This window comes from Podarcis liolepis (assembly GCF_965112155.1).
Source record: "Podarcis liolepis genome assembly, chromosome: 12".
NCBI lineage: Eukaryota > Metazoa > Chordata > Lepidosauria > Squamata > Lacertidae > Podarcis > Podarcis liolepis.
This window is the reverse complement of record NC_139563.1, coordinates 54570400-54590374: the sequence shown is the minus strand read 5'-3', so window position 1 is coordinate 54590374 and position 19975 is coordinate 54570400. Positions and strand designations below refer to the sequence as shown.

Sequence of the window (19975 nt, the reverse complement as noted above, 5' to 3'; positions counted from 1 at the left end):
CGCCTGCCAACCTAGCAGTTCGAAAGCACCTCCGGGTGCAAGTAGATAAATAGGGACCGCTTACTAGTGGGAAGATAAACGGCGTTCCGTGTGTTGCGCTGACTCACCAGATGCAGCTGGTCACGCTGGCCACGTGACCCGGAAGTGTCTGCGGACAGCGCTGGCTCCCGGCCTCTAGAGTGAGATGAGCGCACAACCCTAGAGTCTGGCAAGACTGGCCCGTACGGGCAGGGGTACCTTTACCTTTTTTAGCAGCTGCATGAATACAAAAGGAAAAAGGGTACCAGGTCAGAAAGTGCTCCCATTCCAAAAATCATAATCAGCATGAACGAAAATATCAAATATGTTCCCTTTCCTGCAAAATCTTTACTTCTCTTCGTAACAAAATTTGGACCACTAACTAGATCAGGGGTTGTCAACCTGGTCCCTCCTGGCCACTAGTGGGCATTTCAGGATTCTGGGTGGGTGGTAGGGGGGTTATGTGGCACAAGCTGAATTCTCCTTCCATCGAGCACTGGTGGGCGGTAAGGAAATTTTACCATCAGGAAAGATGCATTAGTGGGTGGTAGGTATAAAAAGGTTGACTACCCCTGAACTAGATAAAAAAGGTAAAGGTAAATTACCCCTGGGCGGTTAAGTCCAGTCAAAGGAGACTATGGGGTGCAGCACTCATCTCGCTTATCTGGCCACGGGAGCTGGCGTTTGTTCACAGATAGCTTTCTGGGTCATGTGGCCAGCATGACTAAACCGCTTCTGGCGCAACGGAAAACTGTGACGGAAGCCAGAGCGCATGGAAAGACCGTTTACCTTCCTGCTAGAAGCCTTAATTTATAGTACTAATCAAAGTGTTGCTGTCCAGATATTGTTGGTCTCCAACTCCCATCTGTTCCAGCAAGCGTGGCCAGTGATCAGTAGTGATGGGCGTTGCAGTCCAACAACAGCTGAACAACTGTCCAAAAGGCATTCAAAAACATAATTAAAAATTGGCGAGGAAATCAAAGTCCAATGTCTTATGTATATTTCATGTAATGCTTTAGTTTTTAGGGGTTTCTTTTAATGAGAATTAGGATCTACACATCAAGCATATTGGAACACCGATAACTTTACAGCATAGTACAGCATACAACAGAGATTTGTCTAATGCTGTACATGTTTCTTACTCTGATATTTTCCCTGGCTCCTTTTGAATGAAGTACAGTACCTAGCACATGATTGGCACACAACAGTGTTTCATAGTAGCTGCACATAGTTGGAAAACAGTCTGAGTATTGCACTATTGTGTGTTGCCAATGAGAAACAGCAACTTCTTTGGTGCCTTTGCAAAGCAGATGGTAATGATATAAAGTAGCTTAGGAGAGGAAATGAAGGCTGCCTTCTCCAGCTGTGACTACAAGAGAATATTAGGTAGGTGGAATGTAATTTCCCAAACTGGAATCTGTCCAGGGAAGCTCTAATCTGCCAAAAACATGCCATGAGCTGCTTAATGACCACAAGTAATCACAGTTTTGGATTTACATTTCATCAAAGTGATGGCATCTTAGGCAGCACAGTGTTCACTTAAGCTGTCTAAAGTTCACAGAGGTTTTTTTCAATCTTCATGTAGCTCCAGTTGCTATGCGTTTTTCACATACAGAAAGATGGCAGTGAAATATAGTTGACTATGAAATGCATAAATAGATCTTGGCTTCTTTAGACATAGAAATCAAGATCCGCAGTTGTGTGCCCATCTACATGCTCACTAGACTCCCGTTGATTTCAGAGGGAATTAATTAACATAACTAGGTGCAGGATTTCAACACAACTTTTTATTCATCTCAATATTTATAGGCTGCCTTTCAGAGAGTAACCTTCCAAAGATGGCTCATTATATCATATAAAATCCATCAACCCTATTAAAACTAGAAATCTCAGTTGTTTTCTAGATGGTAAATATATTACACCATCAATAGTTAAGCTAAAGCAGCAAAGAAACAATAAAAATATGTATATTAAAAAAGCTTCCAGCAAAGCATAAAAACAGCAGCAGTTGAATATAAGACAGCTAGAATTTCAGTTAAAATTTTGACAAAATGACTGACAAAATTCTGTGGAGCACTGTTAACTATTTCCCACGTTGCAGATGGTTGAAGTTGGGTATTTAATATTTTCAGTCCCAAGCTGTGGAACACTCTCCCAGCTGAGATTAAACAGATATCCTCACTTCAAGGCAGTTCTTGAAGTCAAGAACCTGTTTATGCTGACAGGCAGCTGTTTAATTTTTGTCTTGATTCACTGGTTACCTTAATGTTTATCTTATTTTTATTCTATGTTGTAACATTGCTTGGCAGGGGGTTGGACTCGATGGCCCTTGTGGTCTCTTCCAACTCTATGATTCTATGACTGTAAACCACCCTGATATTGCATGATACAGTCGTCTACAAATAACTTCTATCCCTCCATACATAAAAATGGAAGGTTGTCGTCACGTTGCCTGCATTGGAAGATTTATAGTGCTGCATCACAATCCTGGATTTGCATGAAGTCGGGGCAGGGCAGGAGGAGCAAAAGAGAAGGCAGGTTGCACAACAACAGGGACCTTGGCATGGGGGAGAGAAGGGAGGGACACTGAGCCGGGCGGCGGCAGAATGGTGGTTTAAAACAATGGGAGAGGTTTGAGTAAAGTAGGTATGGATGACTACTGAGCGTAAAACGTGGTCATTTTAATCAATGACAGTTTGAATAAAGCAGAGGTGGAGGGACATTGGGGAGGAAGTAGCAGTTTCAAACAGCAGCGGATGTTTGAGTAAAGTGATATAGAATATTTGAGTGCTCTGATGCTTTTCCTCTCTCGCATGAGGCAGCTAGGTCAACGTGTCTATGTTCAGACATCGTGGTATAGGACATTTCTCTGCTCCCACCAAATATCCCTAACTGCTGCTAGCCAAGGGAGCTGGGAATTTCATTATGTTGTGACGTTAGGACACAGGTTAATTGCTCTAGACCAGGGGTGGCCAACTTCCAAGAGACTGTGATCTACTCCCATTTTTTAGGGGTTCAGGTCAAAGTTGTTGAGCTTTTTAGGGAGGGGGAAAGCCCAATTTTTAGAGGGTTCAGGAAGAGAAACAGCAACTCACTGAAGGATTGCTGGGGGGGGGGGAACAGCCTCAGTTTGTAAACTCCGTCTTCCATTCTCCAACAATGGAGAGAGGGGCCGGGGCCAGAAGGGGGCCAGCGATCAACCAAAACCTCGCAGGGATTGACCAGTAGATCACGATCAACCTGTTGGACATCCCTGCTCTAGACAGTTACACCCAGGTGCTGGTGGCTGTAGCTGCTGCACATTTCATGTAAGGTGTAATTCTGCCCTTTGATTTACCAACCTACTGTCAGCTTGAGTCCAAATATTATAGTTCAGTAGGTATTCTAATGGACTCGATAATTTCTGGTTATTAGTCATCTCTCTCTATTTTTATGTAGCCCTCTTAGAGGTTTTTACAATTAAGTTCCATTAAATAAAATAACTGTATTTGTTTATTGCTCATCTTTCATCTTTCTCTGCCCCACCCCGGCTTTCCCCTTATGTTGTATAAGGGGAGCTCTTGGTTATCTACCCAAATGTGATTTGCCTACTGCTAATTTCACCCCAAAGGTTTGGGGGCATAGAAATTCGTAGGCTGGAGGTACTACACATTAGTATGAGGCTTCTGGAACCCCACCTCATCTGGAGAAAGCCCCATAGTTGCCTCCTTCTGACTGACACAAACACACATGGCGTAATGAGCATGGAAAGATTTAAGATTTATTGGTGTTAAAAGCCATATTATGTGTTGGGGGTCAACTGTCCTTGCGTAAGAACAGGAAACCAACTGATGCTTGTTCCATCTGTGAAGCACTTCATTTTTATATTTTATAACTTAACAAGATTTGTACTCTGATCCAAATGCACACTGTTGACAGATTTAAATATAGCTGTCATTCACTTACTGACAAGAGATTTCATAGCACTGAATTAAATTAGCATCTTACTGCTCTATTAGCCTTGGAACTTGGACAGGTGCTCTTTAAAATGCCCTTTACAAATTTCCCCAGTAGGAATAAAGTGGACCAGACTTGCCAGGGAATGAATAGGTAGCATAAGAAAGCTCTGCCATTGTTGCAGAGTCACTTCACTCCTTACAAAGGTTTTTCTCGGAGCACTCTCTCCCATCTGGGTCTTATGCAATGAAATCAAAAAGCGAAGGAAATCTCTGCACATTAGAATGCAGAAGCGGAGACAAAGAAGCCCCAAACCAGCCCTTGACAGGAGCATGCGTCAGGAAAGATAAGAGGTTCAGATGGATCAGTACCCCAGGGTTTCTACTCTAGTAGCAGTAACTGACTGTGCTATTTATAACAGCCATTGAAATGTGCTGCTTTGAATGATGCACCATTTTAACACACAAACTAGGAAACCATATACTGATTATGAGTGAACCTTTTCATTGAGATCCACTTGGATTAATATTTCAAATTTTAACCCATTTCACCAAAACCATCCACTTTCCGATCTCAATTGTGCTGAGTGCTTACCGTGCAGGAAGTGTGTTCTGATGTTATCGATCCATATAGCCAGTGGGATTTCAGAGGATCTGGGAGAACTATTTGGGCTTAGGGTGGAGGAAGATCACAGCAATGTTCAAAAGCCCATTTCTGGATACAGTAGTGCCCCGCAAGACGAATGCCTCGCAAGACAAAAAACTCGCTAGACGAAAGGTTTTTTCGTCCGCGATTTGCCTCGCAAGACGAATTCCCCTATGGGCTTGCTTCGCAAGACGAAAGCCCATAGGGAAATCTCCGGGGACCTCTTTTAAATGCTAGCGGTGGGGAGCAAAGCCTTTCCCCCCCCTCCGGCCTTCAGAAGAGGTCCAGGAAGGCTGGCGGGGACCAAAAGGCTTTGCTCCCCAGGGCCAGCATTTTAAAAGCAGTCCGGGATAGCAGGGAAGCGCTTCCTGCTATCCCGGACGGCTTTTGAAGGCAGGAGAGATCCGCGAAGCCTGGGCGCGCTGCGCGCAGGCTTCGGGATGCCGGCAAGTCTCCGCCAGCAGCGGCAGAGCTGCCGCTGCCGGCAGAGAGATCCGCGAAGCCTGGGCGCGCTGCGCACAGGCTTCGGGATGCCGGCAAGTCTCCGCCAGCAGCGGCAGAGCTGCCGCTGCTGGCAGAGAGATCCGCGAAGCCTGGGCGCGCTGCGCACAGGCTTCGGGATGCCGGCAAGTCTCCGCCAGCAGCGGCAGAGCTGCCGCTGCTGGCAGAGAGATCCGCGAAGCCTGGGCGCGCTGCGCCCAGGCTTCGGGATGCCGGCAAGTCTCCGCCAGCAGCGGCAGAGCAGCCGCTGCTGGCAGAGAGATCCGCGAAGCCTGGGCGCGCTGCGCCCAGGCTTCGGGATGCCGGCAAGTCTCCGCCAGCAGCGGCAGAGCTGCCGCTGCTGGCAGAGAGATCCGCGAAGTCCTCCGCTGTCCGGAGCGATTTTAAAATGCCGCTCGCCTGTCCCCCCCCCCCCCCAGCCTTCAGAAGAGGTCCGGGGACAGACTGTCCCCGGACCTGGTCTGAAGGTGGTTTCCCTAGGAACGCATTAATTGATTTTCAATGCATTCCTATGGGAAACCGTGCATCGCAAGACGAAAAAACCGCAAGACGAAGAGAATTGCGGAACGAATTAATTTCGTCTTGCGAGGCACCACTGTACTGTATAGAAGAATAAGCAATTGCAAGATCAACTGTGTGTACTAAGCATTTGTTGTAGTTGCATGCAGTGCTATTGTTCAAGAAAAAGAGGTCACCATGAACACCTCCCTCATTCTCTTAGAATGGCAATGGCACCCACCTGAGAGGTGCTGGAACAGAGTTCTGGCGAGTTCCTGCTAGAAAAAAAACCCTGGTTGCATGTTGCACATTACGCACAACAAACCCATTGAGGGCAACTTAATGGGAGCAACCTTACCTTTAAAAGTGAAGGGTTCGAGCATAATGCCTAGGACCATGATACTGTTTATAATAATATTGTCTCAGTGTTTAGGACACAGATGGAAGTGCTCGTGATAAAGAACCATGCGTTGTCTGAAGTGCAGGGGGGAAATCTGCTCTTTGCCATCCTGAAATGGCACCATTAATTTGCCAGGAATTCCTCATGTCACCTGGAAAAGCCAACGTCTCAAATTTGCAAGAAGCCTTGTGCTGGTCTCCTTTGAGCACTAAAGCTGAATCCTTGAAAAAACAATGAGGGGTTGTTTGCATGTTCAGCTTGGTTCTTGAAGGGTGCAGCGCCAGTCCACTTCGTTCTGCTACCCCCTAGGACAAAATAATACTCCAGTTGGGGAGGAGAGAGTATGAATGGCCCTCCTGGCTGGTAGGAAATGATGTTCTGAGTGTGTCCTCTCCCGGAGAGGGGGTAGAGCTTTATTATAAGACCTGTTGCCTCCAAGCATCTTGTCCCATGGGCCTCCCCTCCCAGTGCTGGATCCTTCCTCTCTGCTATCTATTCTCCCTTCCCCAAGGTGAGTCTTTTTCATCCTTGGGGGAAAGAGAGCAGGCAGAAAGGCAGAAAGACCTACACTGGCTCCCAGTACGTTTCCGAGCACAGTTCAAAGTGTTGGTGCTGACCTTTAAAGCCCTAAACGGCCTCGGTCCTGTATACCTGAAGGAGCGTCTCCACCCCCATCGTTCAGCCCGGACACTGAGGTCCAGCTCCGAGGGCCTTCTGGCGGTTCCCTCACTGCGAGAAGCGAAGTTACAGGGAACCAGGCAGAGGGCCTTCTCGGTAGTGGTGCCCGCCCTGTGGAACGCCCTCCCATCAGATGTGAAAGAGAAAAACAACTACCAGACTTTTAGAAGACATCTGAAGGCAGCCCTGTTTAGGGAAGCTTTTAATCTTTAATAGACCATTGTATTTTAATATTCTGTTGGGAGCCGCCCAGAGTGGCTGGGGAAACGCAGCCAGATGGGTGGGGTATAAATAAATAAATTATTATTATTATTATTATTATTATTATTATTATTATTATTATTATTATTATTATTATAGTGGCAGGTGGGTGAGCACAGCTGAGGCAAATGGCCTGCTGATGGTGGGCTGTACATGCCTCGATTTTGCTCACAGCCATTCAGGCAGGGGTACTTGCATATCTGAACACCCCGTCTCCAGGTAATCTCAAAGCATCATCAAGATAATATTGGAGAAGGCAGTCTTTCAGACAGGAGAATGTTGGGAGCTAAACTCACGCAACTTCAGGAAAGTTTTTGTATTTTGTATTTCTTGCTTGTGTTTTGTTTGACCTGCAAGGCAGTTAGTCCAATTATTCATGTGCTTACATATCTAATGCTAACACTTTCTGCCTTTTCACAGAATCATGTGAACCCAGCGATGGATTTTACGCAGACTCCTCCAGGAATGCTGGCTCTCGACAACATGCTGTACTTTGCCAAACATCAACAGGATGCTTATATCCGGGTAAGAGCTCGTTTTTGTTGCAGGGTATTTTTATCTTTCTTTCTTTTTTTGTCCGTCATTCTAGGAAAGCAGATGGGCTCATGACATTGCAAATAGCAATTAATTGCTCAAATTAATTTGCCAAGAGGGCAAAGCAAGCTATGATTTTTCTGTGTAAGCTCTGACAAATGCTGAGCAGTGACCCCCAAATTTATTTTCAAACTGATATAAATGCCATCCTTGATAGATGACTTGAAGACCTAAAAACCTCTTTTGCATGTTTTGACTCCCAAGAGGAAGGAATCTGTTATGATTGATTTCACTTAGACATGTGGGATAAAGGAAGGCTGATTCATTCTCCTACTTTACTTCTCTTTTCCTTCCCACTTCTTGCCCACACAACTTATTTGAAAGGTAGCAGTGAATTATATTTTGTTTCTTTTGCATTTTCTTTCTGACATTTTAGAAGTGTGTGCCTGAGTAAGTTTCATAAACTTTCCTAACCTACATGGAAGCAGAGGAGTGGAGAAGTTCTGAAGGGCAGAGTACATACAATATTCCAAAATCTTGGCTATCTTAAGTCACTGGAAATTGAGAAATAGCCTTAGGCATTAGAAAAGCTAAAAAAAAACACAATTGTAAGTATATATAAAAATTACAAGTATAAAACGTTGTGGTTAAAAAATGAACTTTAAGTTACATCAGTTAATCTACAACTTTTATTCAAACAGGCATAAAAACAAAGCCTCTGAGTTCTGTAAAGGGCGCTTTACAGACATCTAATACAGAGACTCCTTAATAAAATGTCACCAGGTTAAAAGACAGTCAGGGACAGTGGCTTTTTAGATTTGGTCTTTCAAAGACTTCTCACCCCCAATTTACCATGGCCATTAAAGCACAGTGGTTGAATGGAGCATAGTGAAGATTGAATCCATCATAAAATAAGGTCTGGACAGTGCAATCCTATGTATGTCTACTCAGAAATCAGTTCCATTGAATTCAATGAGACTTACTTCCTGATAAGTACCGTATTTTTCGCCCTATAGGACGCACTTTTCCCCCTCCAAAAATGAAGGGGAAATGTGTGTGCTTCCTATGGGGTGAATGCAGGCTTTCGCTGAAGCCTGGAGAGCCCAACCGCCAGCCCCACAAGCTTGGGGGACAGCGGGGAGGCGGAACGCCGCCATCCCGCTGTCCCCCGACTTTGTTAGCAGGCTGGCGGGGGGGGGGGGAGAAGCCTGCTCCTCCCCGTCACCAGCCCCGCAAACTCGGGGGACAGCGGGGAGGCACAGCGCGCCATCCCGCTGTCTCCCGACCTGGTTTGGAGGCTTGAGGAGGGCTTCCCCCTCCCCCAGCCCTGCAAGCTCCCAGAGTGATGCCAAAGCTGCACGCAGCTTCGGCATGGCTCTGGGTCCCGTTCTGGGGGCTGGGGTCAGAAGAAGCTCGGGCTTCCCCCGCGCCTGGGGGGGGGGAATAAATTTTTCCCCTTTATTCCCCCCCCAAAAAAAATCTAGGTGCGTCCTATAGGGCGAAAAATACGGTATACATAGGAGTTTATACATTAGATAGTCATTTTAAAGATAGCTACAACAATATATATATATATATATATGCAGGTTTTGGTGTCTTCGGGTGTCTTCCCGTGTAAGAGTTGGGGTGTCTAGGCGACGTTTCGACGAGGTCTCACTCGTCATCTTCAGGCTGGTGCTTTCGGCTTCTTGTTACTGGAACAGAGCAGGATCTCAGTGTTTGAGTTCCTATAAATACTGTTGAGGGGGTGTGGTGTATAGCCTCCAACGTTCTGGGCAGAGAGGAAGTTCCCAGGTTAGTGTGCCTTTTCTTCTTTTGTTCCTTAATTACTTGAGGGATATCTTGAGTGATTTCTTGAGTGATATTCTGAGTACCACTTAGGTGGGTCATTAAGTGTGGATTAGTTGCTAAAGCTTTCGTGTCTTGACCTCTTGAGCTTGTGAAGAGTTTTTCTGAGAAGATGGCTGTACTGCACTTAGTTGTGCTCTGGCTTGGCTTCGTGTATAGGGGCGAGCTGTGGTTTTGTGCCCTGTGCCAGCCAGATCTGTGTAGGGATTGCAGGGGGGTGCAGCATCCGGAGGTGCCACTATGGTTTGGCTACTGGATGGTGTCTGTAATTTATCTGTGGAGAGGGTCTGGGTTTGGGTCTGGTGTGGTTGATTGGTGATGGCGTTCTGTGTGCCTCTGGTTCTGGTGTCGGTTTTTGTGGGGAGGGCTAATTTCCAGATGTCTGGCAGGCGGGACGTGTCGTCACGCTTGTTCATGTTGTGAGGGTGTTTCTCTATCTCGATGGCTTCCATGATTATTCTCTTGTGGTGATGTTCCATGTATATATATATGTTCCATATATATATATATATATATATATATATATATATATATATATATCCCCAAAAGAACCATAGTCTCCTCTGTTGTTCTTTAAAATTAATGTACTCAAGAACAGTTAATTATATATTGAGCAGCTCATAAAGGCTGTTTCAATTGTTCCGTCCTTTACTGGACTAATGGGTTTTTCTTCGCATTGTCTTACCATTTTCTAATTATATGAAAAGAGCATAATTACTAGCCACATGTTGTAGACACTTCTTTCATTAGCTCACGTAAAACTGCTATTTATTATTTGAATTCTTTGTCCAGTTTATAGCCACCATCACCTATGGATTTTTATCTCCCATTAACTTTGCCTTCTTGGAGGCTGTTATTGCTAAAATTGTCCCAGTTATTTACAGTGAAAGATATAGGAAGTAATTGGCACTTAATGCTCTAGTTGATGGCAGCTGAAAGATTCATAGTTATTATATAAATCCCATAGACTGTTTTAAAGGAGATGAATACTTTTTAAAAATAGTTCTTCTATCGTTTATCATTTCATGTGTATTGCTTTGAGTCTGAAAGCAAATGGATGAGCTGTTTCCCTTGCTGTTTCCCCCCTGAAAACAAAGATTGTTTTATTTCCTGTTGTGTGAGTGCCAGCACAATTGGAGTTTATGAAGCTACAGTTGTGCTTTCATTGTTCTATGGCAGGGGTCGGCAAACTAAGGACCACAGGCTGGATCAGGCCCAATTGCCTTCAGGATCCGGCCCGCGGACTGTCGGTGGGTCGACGTGGTGATTCTGATGGTTTGGGCTGCGCCATTCCCCCCCCCCGCGCGCGCCATTCCTGTGATGGCCTGGGATTCCGAGTCTGAGAGTGAACCGGAGGAATCCCAGCCGGCACAGGAGTCCCCGCCTCCAGGGCCAGCTGAACTGGGGCAAGGCCTAGATGCTGAGGAGCCTGCACCTGTGCCAGATCCTCAGGGGCAGGCACCAGGTGAAACCATTCTGGCCCCAGAGGTGTTGGAGGACTCAGTGTCTACAGGTGAGCCTCCCCCGAGGCCCAGTAACCCTTCGGCCTCTCCTGAACTGCAGAGGCTTAGGGCAGAGAGGCGAAGGGAACTGGTCTCTCCCAGGAGGAGTGCTCGCCTTAAGGCCAGCGTTCCTGTTCCCCCGCCCGGCTCCCTGTTTCGGACCTCGCGTCTCATCTAATGATCGTCTACCCTGCTAGTGACTCTGGACTGAACCTTGGCTACGGTATTAGTACCTTTCCCCCCCGGGACCAGCACAATTCCCTTCCCCCCCAAACACACACTGCAGCGCCGCCTCCTCCCTCCCTCCCTCCTCCTGGCTTTTCCCCGCCCTGCCTAGAGGAGGAAGGGGACTGGGCTGAGCTGGCTGAGCTCCATTTTAAGCAGCCCTTCTCCGGAGCCACCCTTTTACACCTCTCATCTTCCCGCCGCCACTGCCTCCCTGCTGCTCCTGTAGGCCAGAGAGCGGAGCGGACGAGTTTGCTCTGCCTAGCCACAAGAAGCAGCAGCGGTGGTGGTGGCGGTTGCGGCAGCAGCCCCAGGGAAGGTAAGGGCTGGGGGGTGGGGAGGAGGACTACTTGCCCCCCTTGCCTCTTCTTCCAGCTCCCCCCTCTATGGTGCTGCTTCTCCGGCCTGCCACAAGATCTGTGGGATGTCAGGAGTTCAGCCTACACTCGAGTAGGACCCTGGCAGAGACACATGCCCGACTGGCATGTTCCCTCCCTCCTGGTCGTTTGTTCGGGAGCTTCAAAAGCTTTCTTCTGCCCAAACATCACAGCGACCGATGCCAACCGACACCGGCACACTTAGGGATCCGCAGAGTTTGCACCTCATGCGTGAGAGACCTCAGCAACTCAGCATTTTGGCTAATCGACTTTATTTACATATAAACACACATGGAGCACTGCGACATGGCTTTCTCTCTCTCTCTCTCTAGCATCAGACAGCAAAGAGAAAAAGGACAAAAAGGACAATACAGTAGTCCCACTTTACGGAACACAGTAACACAAACATCCTGTCTCCATCACTTCCCACTCTGTGGAGTCAAAACATATACTGTCATGTGTGACGCGGCAGCTAAAAAAGCCAATGCTATTCTGGGCTGCATCAATAGGAGTATAGCATCTAGATCAAGGGAAGTAATGGTGCCACTGTATTCTGCTCTGGTCAGACCTCACCTGGAGTACTGTGTCCAGTTCTGGGCACCACAGTTCAAGAAGGACACTGACAAACTGGAACGTGTCCAGAGGAGGGCAACCAAAATGGTCAAAGGTCTGGAAACGATGCCTTATGAGGAACGGCTAAGGGAGCTGGGCATGTTTAGCCTGGAGAAGAGGAGGTTAAGGGGTGATATGATAGCCATGTTGAAATATATAAAAGGATGTCACATAGAGGAGGGAGAAAGGTTGTTTTCTGCTGCTCCAGAGAAGCGGACACGGAGCAATGGATCCAAACTACAGGAAAGAAGATTCCACCTAAACATTAGGAAGAACTTCCTGACAGTAAGAGCTGTTCGACAGTGGAATTTGCTGCCAAGGAGTGTGGTGGAGTCTCCTCCTTTGGAGGTCTTTAAGCAGAGGCTTGACAGCCATATGTCAGGAGTGCTCTGATGGTGTTTCCTGCTTGGCAGGGGGTTGGACTCGATGGCCCTTGTGGTCTCTTCCAACTCTATGATTCTATGATTCTATGTGATAGATAAAAATCCCATGACTGCAATCACGGAGCAGGAATTCTAACAAGGGATAGTGGACCAGCCCGCGGCTTAAGAATTTTGCCAACCCCTGTTCTAGGGTAATGGTAAGGAACCTTCTTTGGGGCTGAGGGCTCCAATAGCCGTGTGGAAAGCTGCTGTGGGGGAAAGGGCAGTGCATTTTTGTCCTGGATGGAACCCACACACAACCACACACCCTTTGAAAACATACAAAGAAAGAACTATTTTCCATGGAAACAGACATATGTGTACTATCAGTCTCTCAAGAGCACTCTTCATTTTCTTTTTTTCCACAAAGTTAAAAGAAAAAGTGTACAGACTCCTTATCTTAACCTTGCAAATGGCGAAAAGAAATTGGTATTCCCAGCAGAATGCAAATAAGGTCAATGCACAGCTGAACTGCAAGCACCATTTGCAGCTATTTAGAGACTCAAACTTTATGCAGTTGCATCAGAAATACTGCATGCATGCAGCTGCAAATACATGGACTTCTTTTTGCATACAGTGGTACCTCGGGTTAAGTTCTTAATTCGTTCCGGAGGTCCATTCTTAAGCTGAAACTGTTCTTAACCTGAAGCACCACTTTAGCTAATGGGGCCTCCCGCTGCCACCACACTGCTGGAGCACAATTTCTGTTCTCATCCTGAAGCAAAGTTCTTAACCTGAGGTACTATTTCTGGGTTAGTGGAGTCTGAAACCTGAAGCATATGTAACCTGAAGCGTATGTAACCCGAGGTACTACAGTATTTGCGGAAAACACAAGCCTGCTGTTAATTTTCCCCCTGCTTTGGTCTTCTTACAGAGGCAGGAGCTGCAAACACACTTTGCAGAGCATCAGAGCCATTTTCCAGTGGCGTAGCGTGGGGGGTGCAGGGGGGGCCGGCCGCACCGGGCGCAACATCTGGGGGTTAGGGGGCACAAATCCACAGGTTAGGGGGCGCAATTTACTTGCCTTGCCCCGGGTGCTGACAACCCACGCTACGCCACTGCCATTTTCTCTCTGTGCTGTACAGCTGTAGAAGGGGACTGAAAGGGCCAGATGCAGCCTTGCTGTGAGCGAGAACTAGTTTGTGGGTTCAGGATTCCCCACCCCTGTTCTAGCGTGTTCAGTTCTCTTTTTCTCTTTTACATACTGATCAAATTCAGTCCTGTGTTCAAGTGGAGATGAGAGGGGACATAGAGGAACTGGGAGGAGATTCACAGGATTATTTCTAATAATTGGATGGATGAACAGTGTCAATTCCAGACAAAATGATCGGTGTGGATTCAGCCAGAGTCTGGCAAACTTGCTGGTGTTTTGTGTTGCGAAAGCTGTTCTTTCAAAATTGCTCTCCTTGCAACCTCTGAAGACAAAATGATCAGACAACAGCAAAGGTTGCTAGGTTTATCGAGGGTGCAGTGAAATTAAGGGCCACTATCTGAACGATAATCTTGTTTATTTGATTGCCCCCTTTACCCATTGTTGTATTTTTAATTGTATATATTGCTTGTTTTATGTTGCTATGGCCGTTGGCTAATGCGAATAAAGTTTATCTATCTATCTATCTATCTATCTATCTATCTATCTATCTATCCTCTGAAGAGATTCTAGCATGGCATGCCTTGGACTTCGGAAGTCCCTGTTGGCTTTTGCACATAGTCCTGGTGGGTTGACCAATCATTCATAGACGTTGGCTTTTGGAAATGCATTATTTGAAAGAGAGAATCGCAAACATTTACTATGTATGCGCAACATAGCAGTATGTTCTATAGTCTTTGAAACAAATTCACCAAATTTCTGAAGAGCATTAGAAAGATCAAATTCTTAAAAAAAAACAAAAAACCCCAATCCCGGCCTTGATCACTTGTAGCCACCGAGTGATGAAGCATTTGCACAATTTGGATTCTCACTTTTCGACAGGCAGTTTAAATCAGTTACTACTTGCCTTTTTAAGACATCAGAAATCTTGATGGAGGAGGAGGTTTGTTTCAGAAGCAGCAAAGGTGCAGACAAATGCAACCATTCTCTGTAGACCATTCAAGATGTAATTAGGTTGAGTCAGTCAGCTTGGGCGCTGCCTACTTCATAACCTGTGCATTTGTTGTATAGAAGGCAGCCTACACATCCTTCCGGAGGCTCCAGAAAAAGCCTTCTGCCCACTCATGTTATCTTCTTCAAAAATGAGTTGTTAGATATTTTGTGTGATCGTTTCTGAAGTAAAATTTTAACGTGATGCTTATTCAGAAATATGCGGGTAGGAACACAGTTACCTTTGGGGAAAGGCTAAGGCTGTGATTCTTTTACTTCCCACAAAAGTAGGAAAGAAAATTACTCTTTGCTAATTACTTTCTATTAAGTTACTCCTCCTAATGCATCGCATTCAGAACATTGCTTAAGAGGCTGTTATGTTCCCAATCTGTTGTGCGATTGTATTTTCTCTCTGGCTCCTCTTCATCTGTTCTTCCTCTTGTCCTTCTCCCGTGAAGTCCCTTTTCGTGTTTGCTGCTATTTGTTTTATACAGTGCTTTTTTTCTTTAAAAAATGCTTAGGGGTACTCTCATTTTCCTACTCATATGAAATACTGTCCCTCGATGAGGCCAAATTTAGAGTCACAAAATGTTTAGGGGGATGTGTACCCCTGCGTCCCCCCAGGAAAAAAGCCCTGGTTTTATAGCCTCTAGAGTCCAGAGATACTTCCCCTTCCTTGTTTTTCATTGCTGATTTTTTAAGAGCAGAACTGGCCAATGATATTTTGGCCCTGAGGCAGAGCAGCAAATGGTACCCCCTCCCCAACCAAGATGTCTAGCACCCATCCCTGTTGTCATCCAGGGCAGGCAATTCCACAAGCGCCTCTCCCCACAAAGCAGTCAGAGGCAGCAACACTGTATGTGTCCGAATGCTTGTCATTCGGAATGATGAACAAAATCTTGTGACAGCAACGTCCTTAGTTTAACCATGTACTGTGTGCAGAAATACTTCGCAGTTTTCCACTTCAGCTTCATTGCATGGCCACATGGGGGGGACCTTTCTGTCCACTGACTTCACACTCTGTAATTATATACATTAGGTCCTCCCTTAAAGAGGGCACGTATTGCGGTGAGACCTGGAAAACCGACACCCTGTGTTGTGGGTGGGTACATTTGGACAGCCACAACACCCAATTGGTAGGTCCCTCAAAGCTGGGTGCAATCTGGCCAATGGAACGCAGTCCAAACGCTTTGAGGGACCTATTTATGCCCGTGCACATGACCCACAGCTTCCTCTTTCGGTGCCTGCATTCGAAACACCCGCCCACCTCTCCCTACTTTTAGGGCTTTGCGGTTGACCTTGCTATGCCATCGTGTGTCGTCTGTCGTTGGGACAGGGGCACGGCAGGGATTTCCCCCACTTGGCTGATTGGCTGTTGCCATTTGGGTTTCGCCTGCCGCGTAGCCAATCGTCACAACTTGTAAGGTTGCGGATAGGCTCTGGTTCAGGTGATAGGGATGGGGGAACGCTCTCGCCATCCCTATGCGAAGGGTATTCCATTAAAGGAATCCAGGGACTTGATGGTTTGGTCAATCCCTGAGCGGGGGTTATGCCCATGCCTGAGTTCAGGGGGACATTTGGGTGGTGGAGTTAGCCTGTTCCTGGCTTTCTGCTTATCCAGGTGTTCTCCCTTGGCTGACCTGTGCTGGAACCCTGGGTCAGCGTTGCCTGGCAGGGAGCTAGTCAAACCAGAGCCTATGCAACCAGTCCCTTTCTGTAATCAGTAAAGTTGTGGCCTAAATTCTGCCAAAAACCCAAACCAAAATTTGAATTTATTTAGGGGGGAGGTTTCTGGGTCCGAACACACAAACAATGGTACCTTGGTTTGCATATGTCTTGGTTTGCATACGTTTTGGATTGCAAACATGTCAAACCCAGAAGTGTGTGTCCCAGTTTGCAACCTTTTTTTGGATTACAACCCATTTTTTGGGATTACGCACAAATTTTTTTGGGAGGCCCCATTGGCGAAAGCACGCCTTGGGTTACATACAACCTGTTTTGGTTTATAAACGGACCTCCGTAACAGATTATGGTTGTAAACCTAGAGACCACTGTATCTACCATGTCACTGAACTTGACTTTTTTTCTAAACTTAAAAGCTCCACATGTAATTTTGATCCAAATGTGGTCATTTGTAATCCATTTAAGCTTTTGCCTAGGTTTCGTTTGTCAGATTGATTAATTTGGCTTCTGCTGTTTTCTTCGTTCACTGTATTCATTCTTATTAATGGCACATTGCATTCAAAATAAAATCTGTGAACTGCTTTGGGAGGTTGAAAAGTTCTATATATAAATACGTAAAACAAAATAATGATTATAAAAAGGGATAATATGGCTGCATTGCCCTTGTATTAACTGACTGCCATATGGGGGAAAGGCAAGATCTATATTGGAAAAAATCAATAAATCAATAAGTTAAAAAAATGATGCTGTGTTGAAAAAACTGGGCAGGTGCAAGTCAGTGGTAAAGGATGAACCTTGCCTGCGGCTCATGGTTTGTCTAGCGCAGGGGTCTGCAACCCGCGGCTCCGGAGCCGCATGTGGCTCTTTTACACCTTTGCTGCGGCTCCGGGGCGGATACTAGCAAGGGGAGGAGGCGCATTGTGCGCCCCGACACTCCCCACTGTGGCGGGCTCTGTACTGGCTGTGACGTCGCATGGGGGCGGTGCGTGTGTCACACACCGTCCCAACGTCACCTTCCCGCTCGCTGTCAGATTGCGGCTCCGGAGATATATTTGTTTTAAATGTCGCAATGGTTTTGCGGCTCCCAGGTTTTTTTTCTTCGGAAACGGGTCCAAGTGGCTCTTTTTGTCTTAAAGGTTGCAGACCCCTGGCTAGCGTAAGGCAAACCATGCAATGACTAGTCCGCGGCTTAGTTCCTTGAAGTGCAGCAGTAGGAAGACCACGAGAGGAGAGGAGCAGCAGTGATTTTTCCTCTGAATGTCCGCGCACTCATGCGTTTTTGCGTAGCCATGGTTGCATGTGAACTGCGTCTGTGTGATTTGCAGTAGATTGGCAAGGATTTCCGGTTCCCATTTGTTTAACAGTGGCAGCAATGAAGTGGGGCCCTGTCTCAGATATACGGCTGAAATGAAGAAAGCCGGGAGATGTAACAGGAGTGGATTTTTGTGTGGAAGGACCATGTGCTCTATTCAGTTCTGTTACTTAAAACAAATCCCTGGAGTCATAATTATTTAATCTGAAAGTTGCTTCTCTTGCACCAGGCCACCAGATTTCAGGCTTCTAGGAGAAAAACAAAATAGGAGCCACAAGCCTGAAGTCTGCCTATAGAGCACTGATTCTGTTGTATAAGCATATTTAGTTTCAGCAGTGGAAAGGAAATTGTGCCTAAACCCTACTGCTTTTCCTAGCTTAGCCTGTTTTGCTCTGCTTAATATTTCTCTACCAGCCCTCTGTCCGGTCTCACCCAATTTATGTGGTTCCCCCACAGTCTTCTGTGATGTTTCTTAACTAATATGGAGGAATATTCAAACAGCAGAGCCACATTGGAAGTAATCATGTTTGGTAACATGAGGAGCCTTAATTAACAAAGCTGTGGGAGCTCGCTGGTGGAGACTGTGAAACTACCAGAAACATAAATGAATTTTTCTTTATGTGGCTGAATATTCATTTCCATGCTCCTCTAATAACTTTTTATATAAAAAATGATAATGAAGAACAATGAAAAGTTTGTAAAAAAATGGAAAATATGATGTACGGCTTCACCTAGAGTAGATCATGCACATCTAATCTGATAATTTTTCAGCAATTACACGAGTAAATGTATTTACACGAGTAAATGGAATGATTTAGCCACACTGTAGTCCAGCACACATTTTGACAGAGGGCAACATAGGAACTATCTGTTTGGGGTGCTTCTGATCATTGTTGCAGTTTTGACTTCCAGGAGCTCCGGTGTGCCAGATCAGGCAACGCCATCCATAAAGGACAAGGCACCTTCATATGCTCATATACAGATCTGGCCCAATGTGGCCTAAGTTGCTATGCAGGAGGTCTTCAACAATCCTCCTTGCTGAGACCCTTTAGCTGATCATGCAGGGATTTTTCAGTTTTCTCTTGAGCTGTTGTGCTGGGCATATTGCATTTTCTGCGTTGTCATAACACTCTACTGTAAGTGCAAAATCTAGTACAATGGCTTCTTTCCTAATGTTCCTTACCATAGTCTGGATTCTGATAGCAAAAGTAAAAATAGATTTGGTGGGGGCAGTTAGCAGTACCACTGTTCTTATACCACTGATCTCCCTATCATTTTTGGTTAAACACAAAATAACACTATTTAAATCCACCTGTTCTACAGTATTTAAAACCAGTCTTTCTTTCTTTCTTTCTTTCTTTCTTTCTTTCTTTCTTTCTTTCTTTCTTTCTTCGCCTTGCAGACATTAAACAGGGGAGTGGATCATTTGGAATGGCACATCCACTGACGGTGTGTGCAGATACGCAGCTACCTAGAATATTTGTTTTAATCAAGGGTAGCCAACATGATGCCCCCTACATGTTGTTTCAGTGCAATTTCCATCTTCCCGGCAATTGGCCATGTTGGCTGGCACTGAAGGAAGTTGAACAACTTGTAGAGGGCATTGCCTTGGTCCCCCTGCTTTTAGTTGTGTTTTCAAAATGGAGCGGAAAACAAAAGGCAGTTTTGCAGGCACTGACACCAGTGAATGAAAGGTCTCGGACTAGCTCAGAGTTGTGAGCCTTAATGAAGGGATGAAATATAGTCAGGCACAGCTACAAAGGAACAACTCACTTTAACCATTTTAACACAGGGGGTGTGGACTTGAAGGCAGCAAATAATCTTGATTGAAATCTAGTCTTTTCCATATTCTAGTTTTCTGCGTTTAGGTTTTTTAAAACCAAGGCAAAGGTATCCAGGGTTCCTCAGGTAAAGTCCAGCAAGAGCAGAGCCATAAGCTTCTGCTGATGGTGTCACTCAACTGGTGTTTCGAAGCTATATATTTGCTGGCATTGTCAATCATTTGTTGCAATAGAGCATGAAAAACATTCCAATATAATGGCAGATTACCGATATGGCCATTGCTTTAAATATCTATTGCTAAACTTGGTAATATATATTTTTTTCTGGTTATTCATACTGCCAGCTTCCCATGGCATTACAGTGGTGCCTCGCAAGACGAAAAGAATCCGTTCTGTGATTCTCTTCGTCTAGCAGTTTTTTCGTCTTGCGAAGCAAGCCCATTGACGGATTAGCGCTATTAGAGGCTTTTAGCGGCTTATCTGCTGATCGGATCAGCTGATAAGCGGCTTAGCGGCTTAGAAAAGGGGGGGAGGGGAAAAACCCCGCAGGAACTCGCAAGACATTGTCGTCTTGCGAAGCAAGCCCATAGGAAATTCGTTTTGCGAAGCACCTCCAAAACGGAAAACTCTTTCGTCTAGCGAGTTTTCCGTCTTGCGAGGCA

The 19975-nt window shown here is 45.8% G+C and overlaps 1 protein-coding gene across 6 annotated transcripts in view; it reads left to right on the top strand.

Annotated features, from left to right (window-relative positions):
• Positions 1 to 19975, top strand: part of ELMO1 (engulfment and cell motility 1) — a 335641-nt gene that overhangs the window by 148204 nt on the left and 167462 nt on the right. For all 6 annotated transcript variants that reach the window (XM_083468793.1, XM_083468798.1, XM_083468796.1 and 3 more), the window contains one exon: positions 7358 to 7462. In XM_083468793.1, the coding sequence (XP_083324919.1) occupies positions 7358 to 7462 (105 nt within the window). The remainder of the gene's footprint in view (positions 1 to 7357; positions 7463 to 19975) is intronic.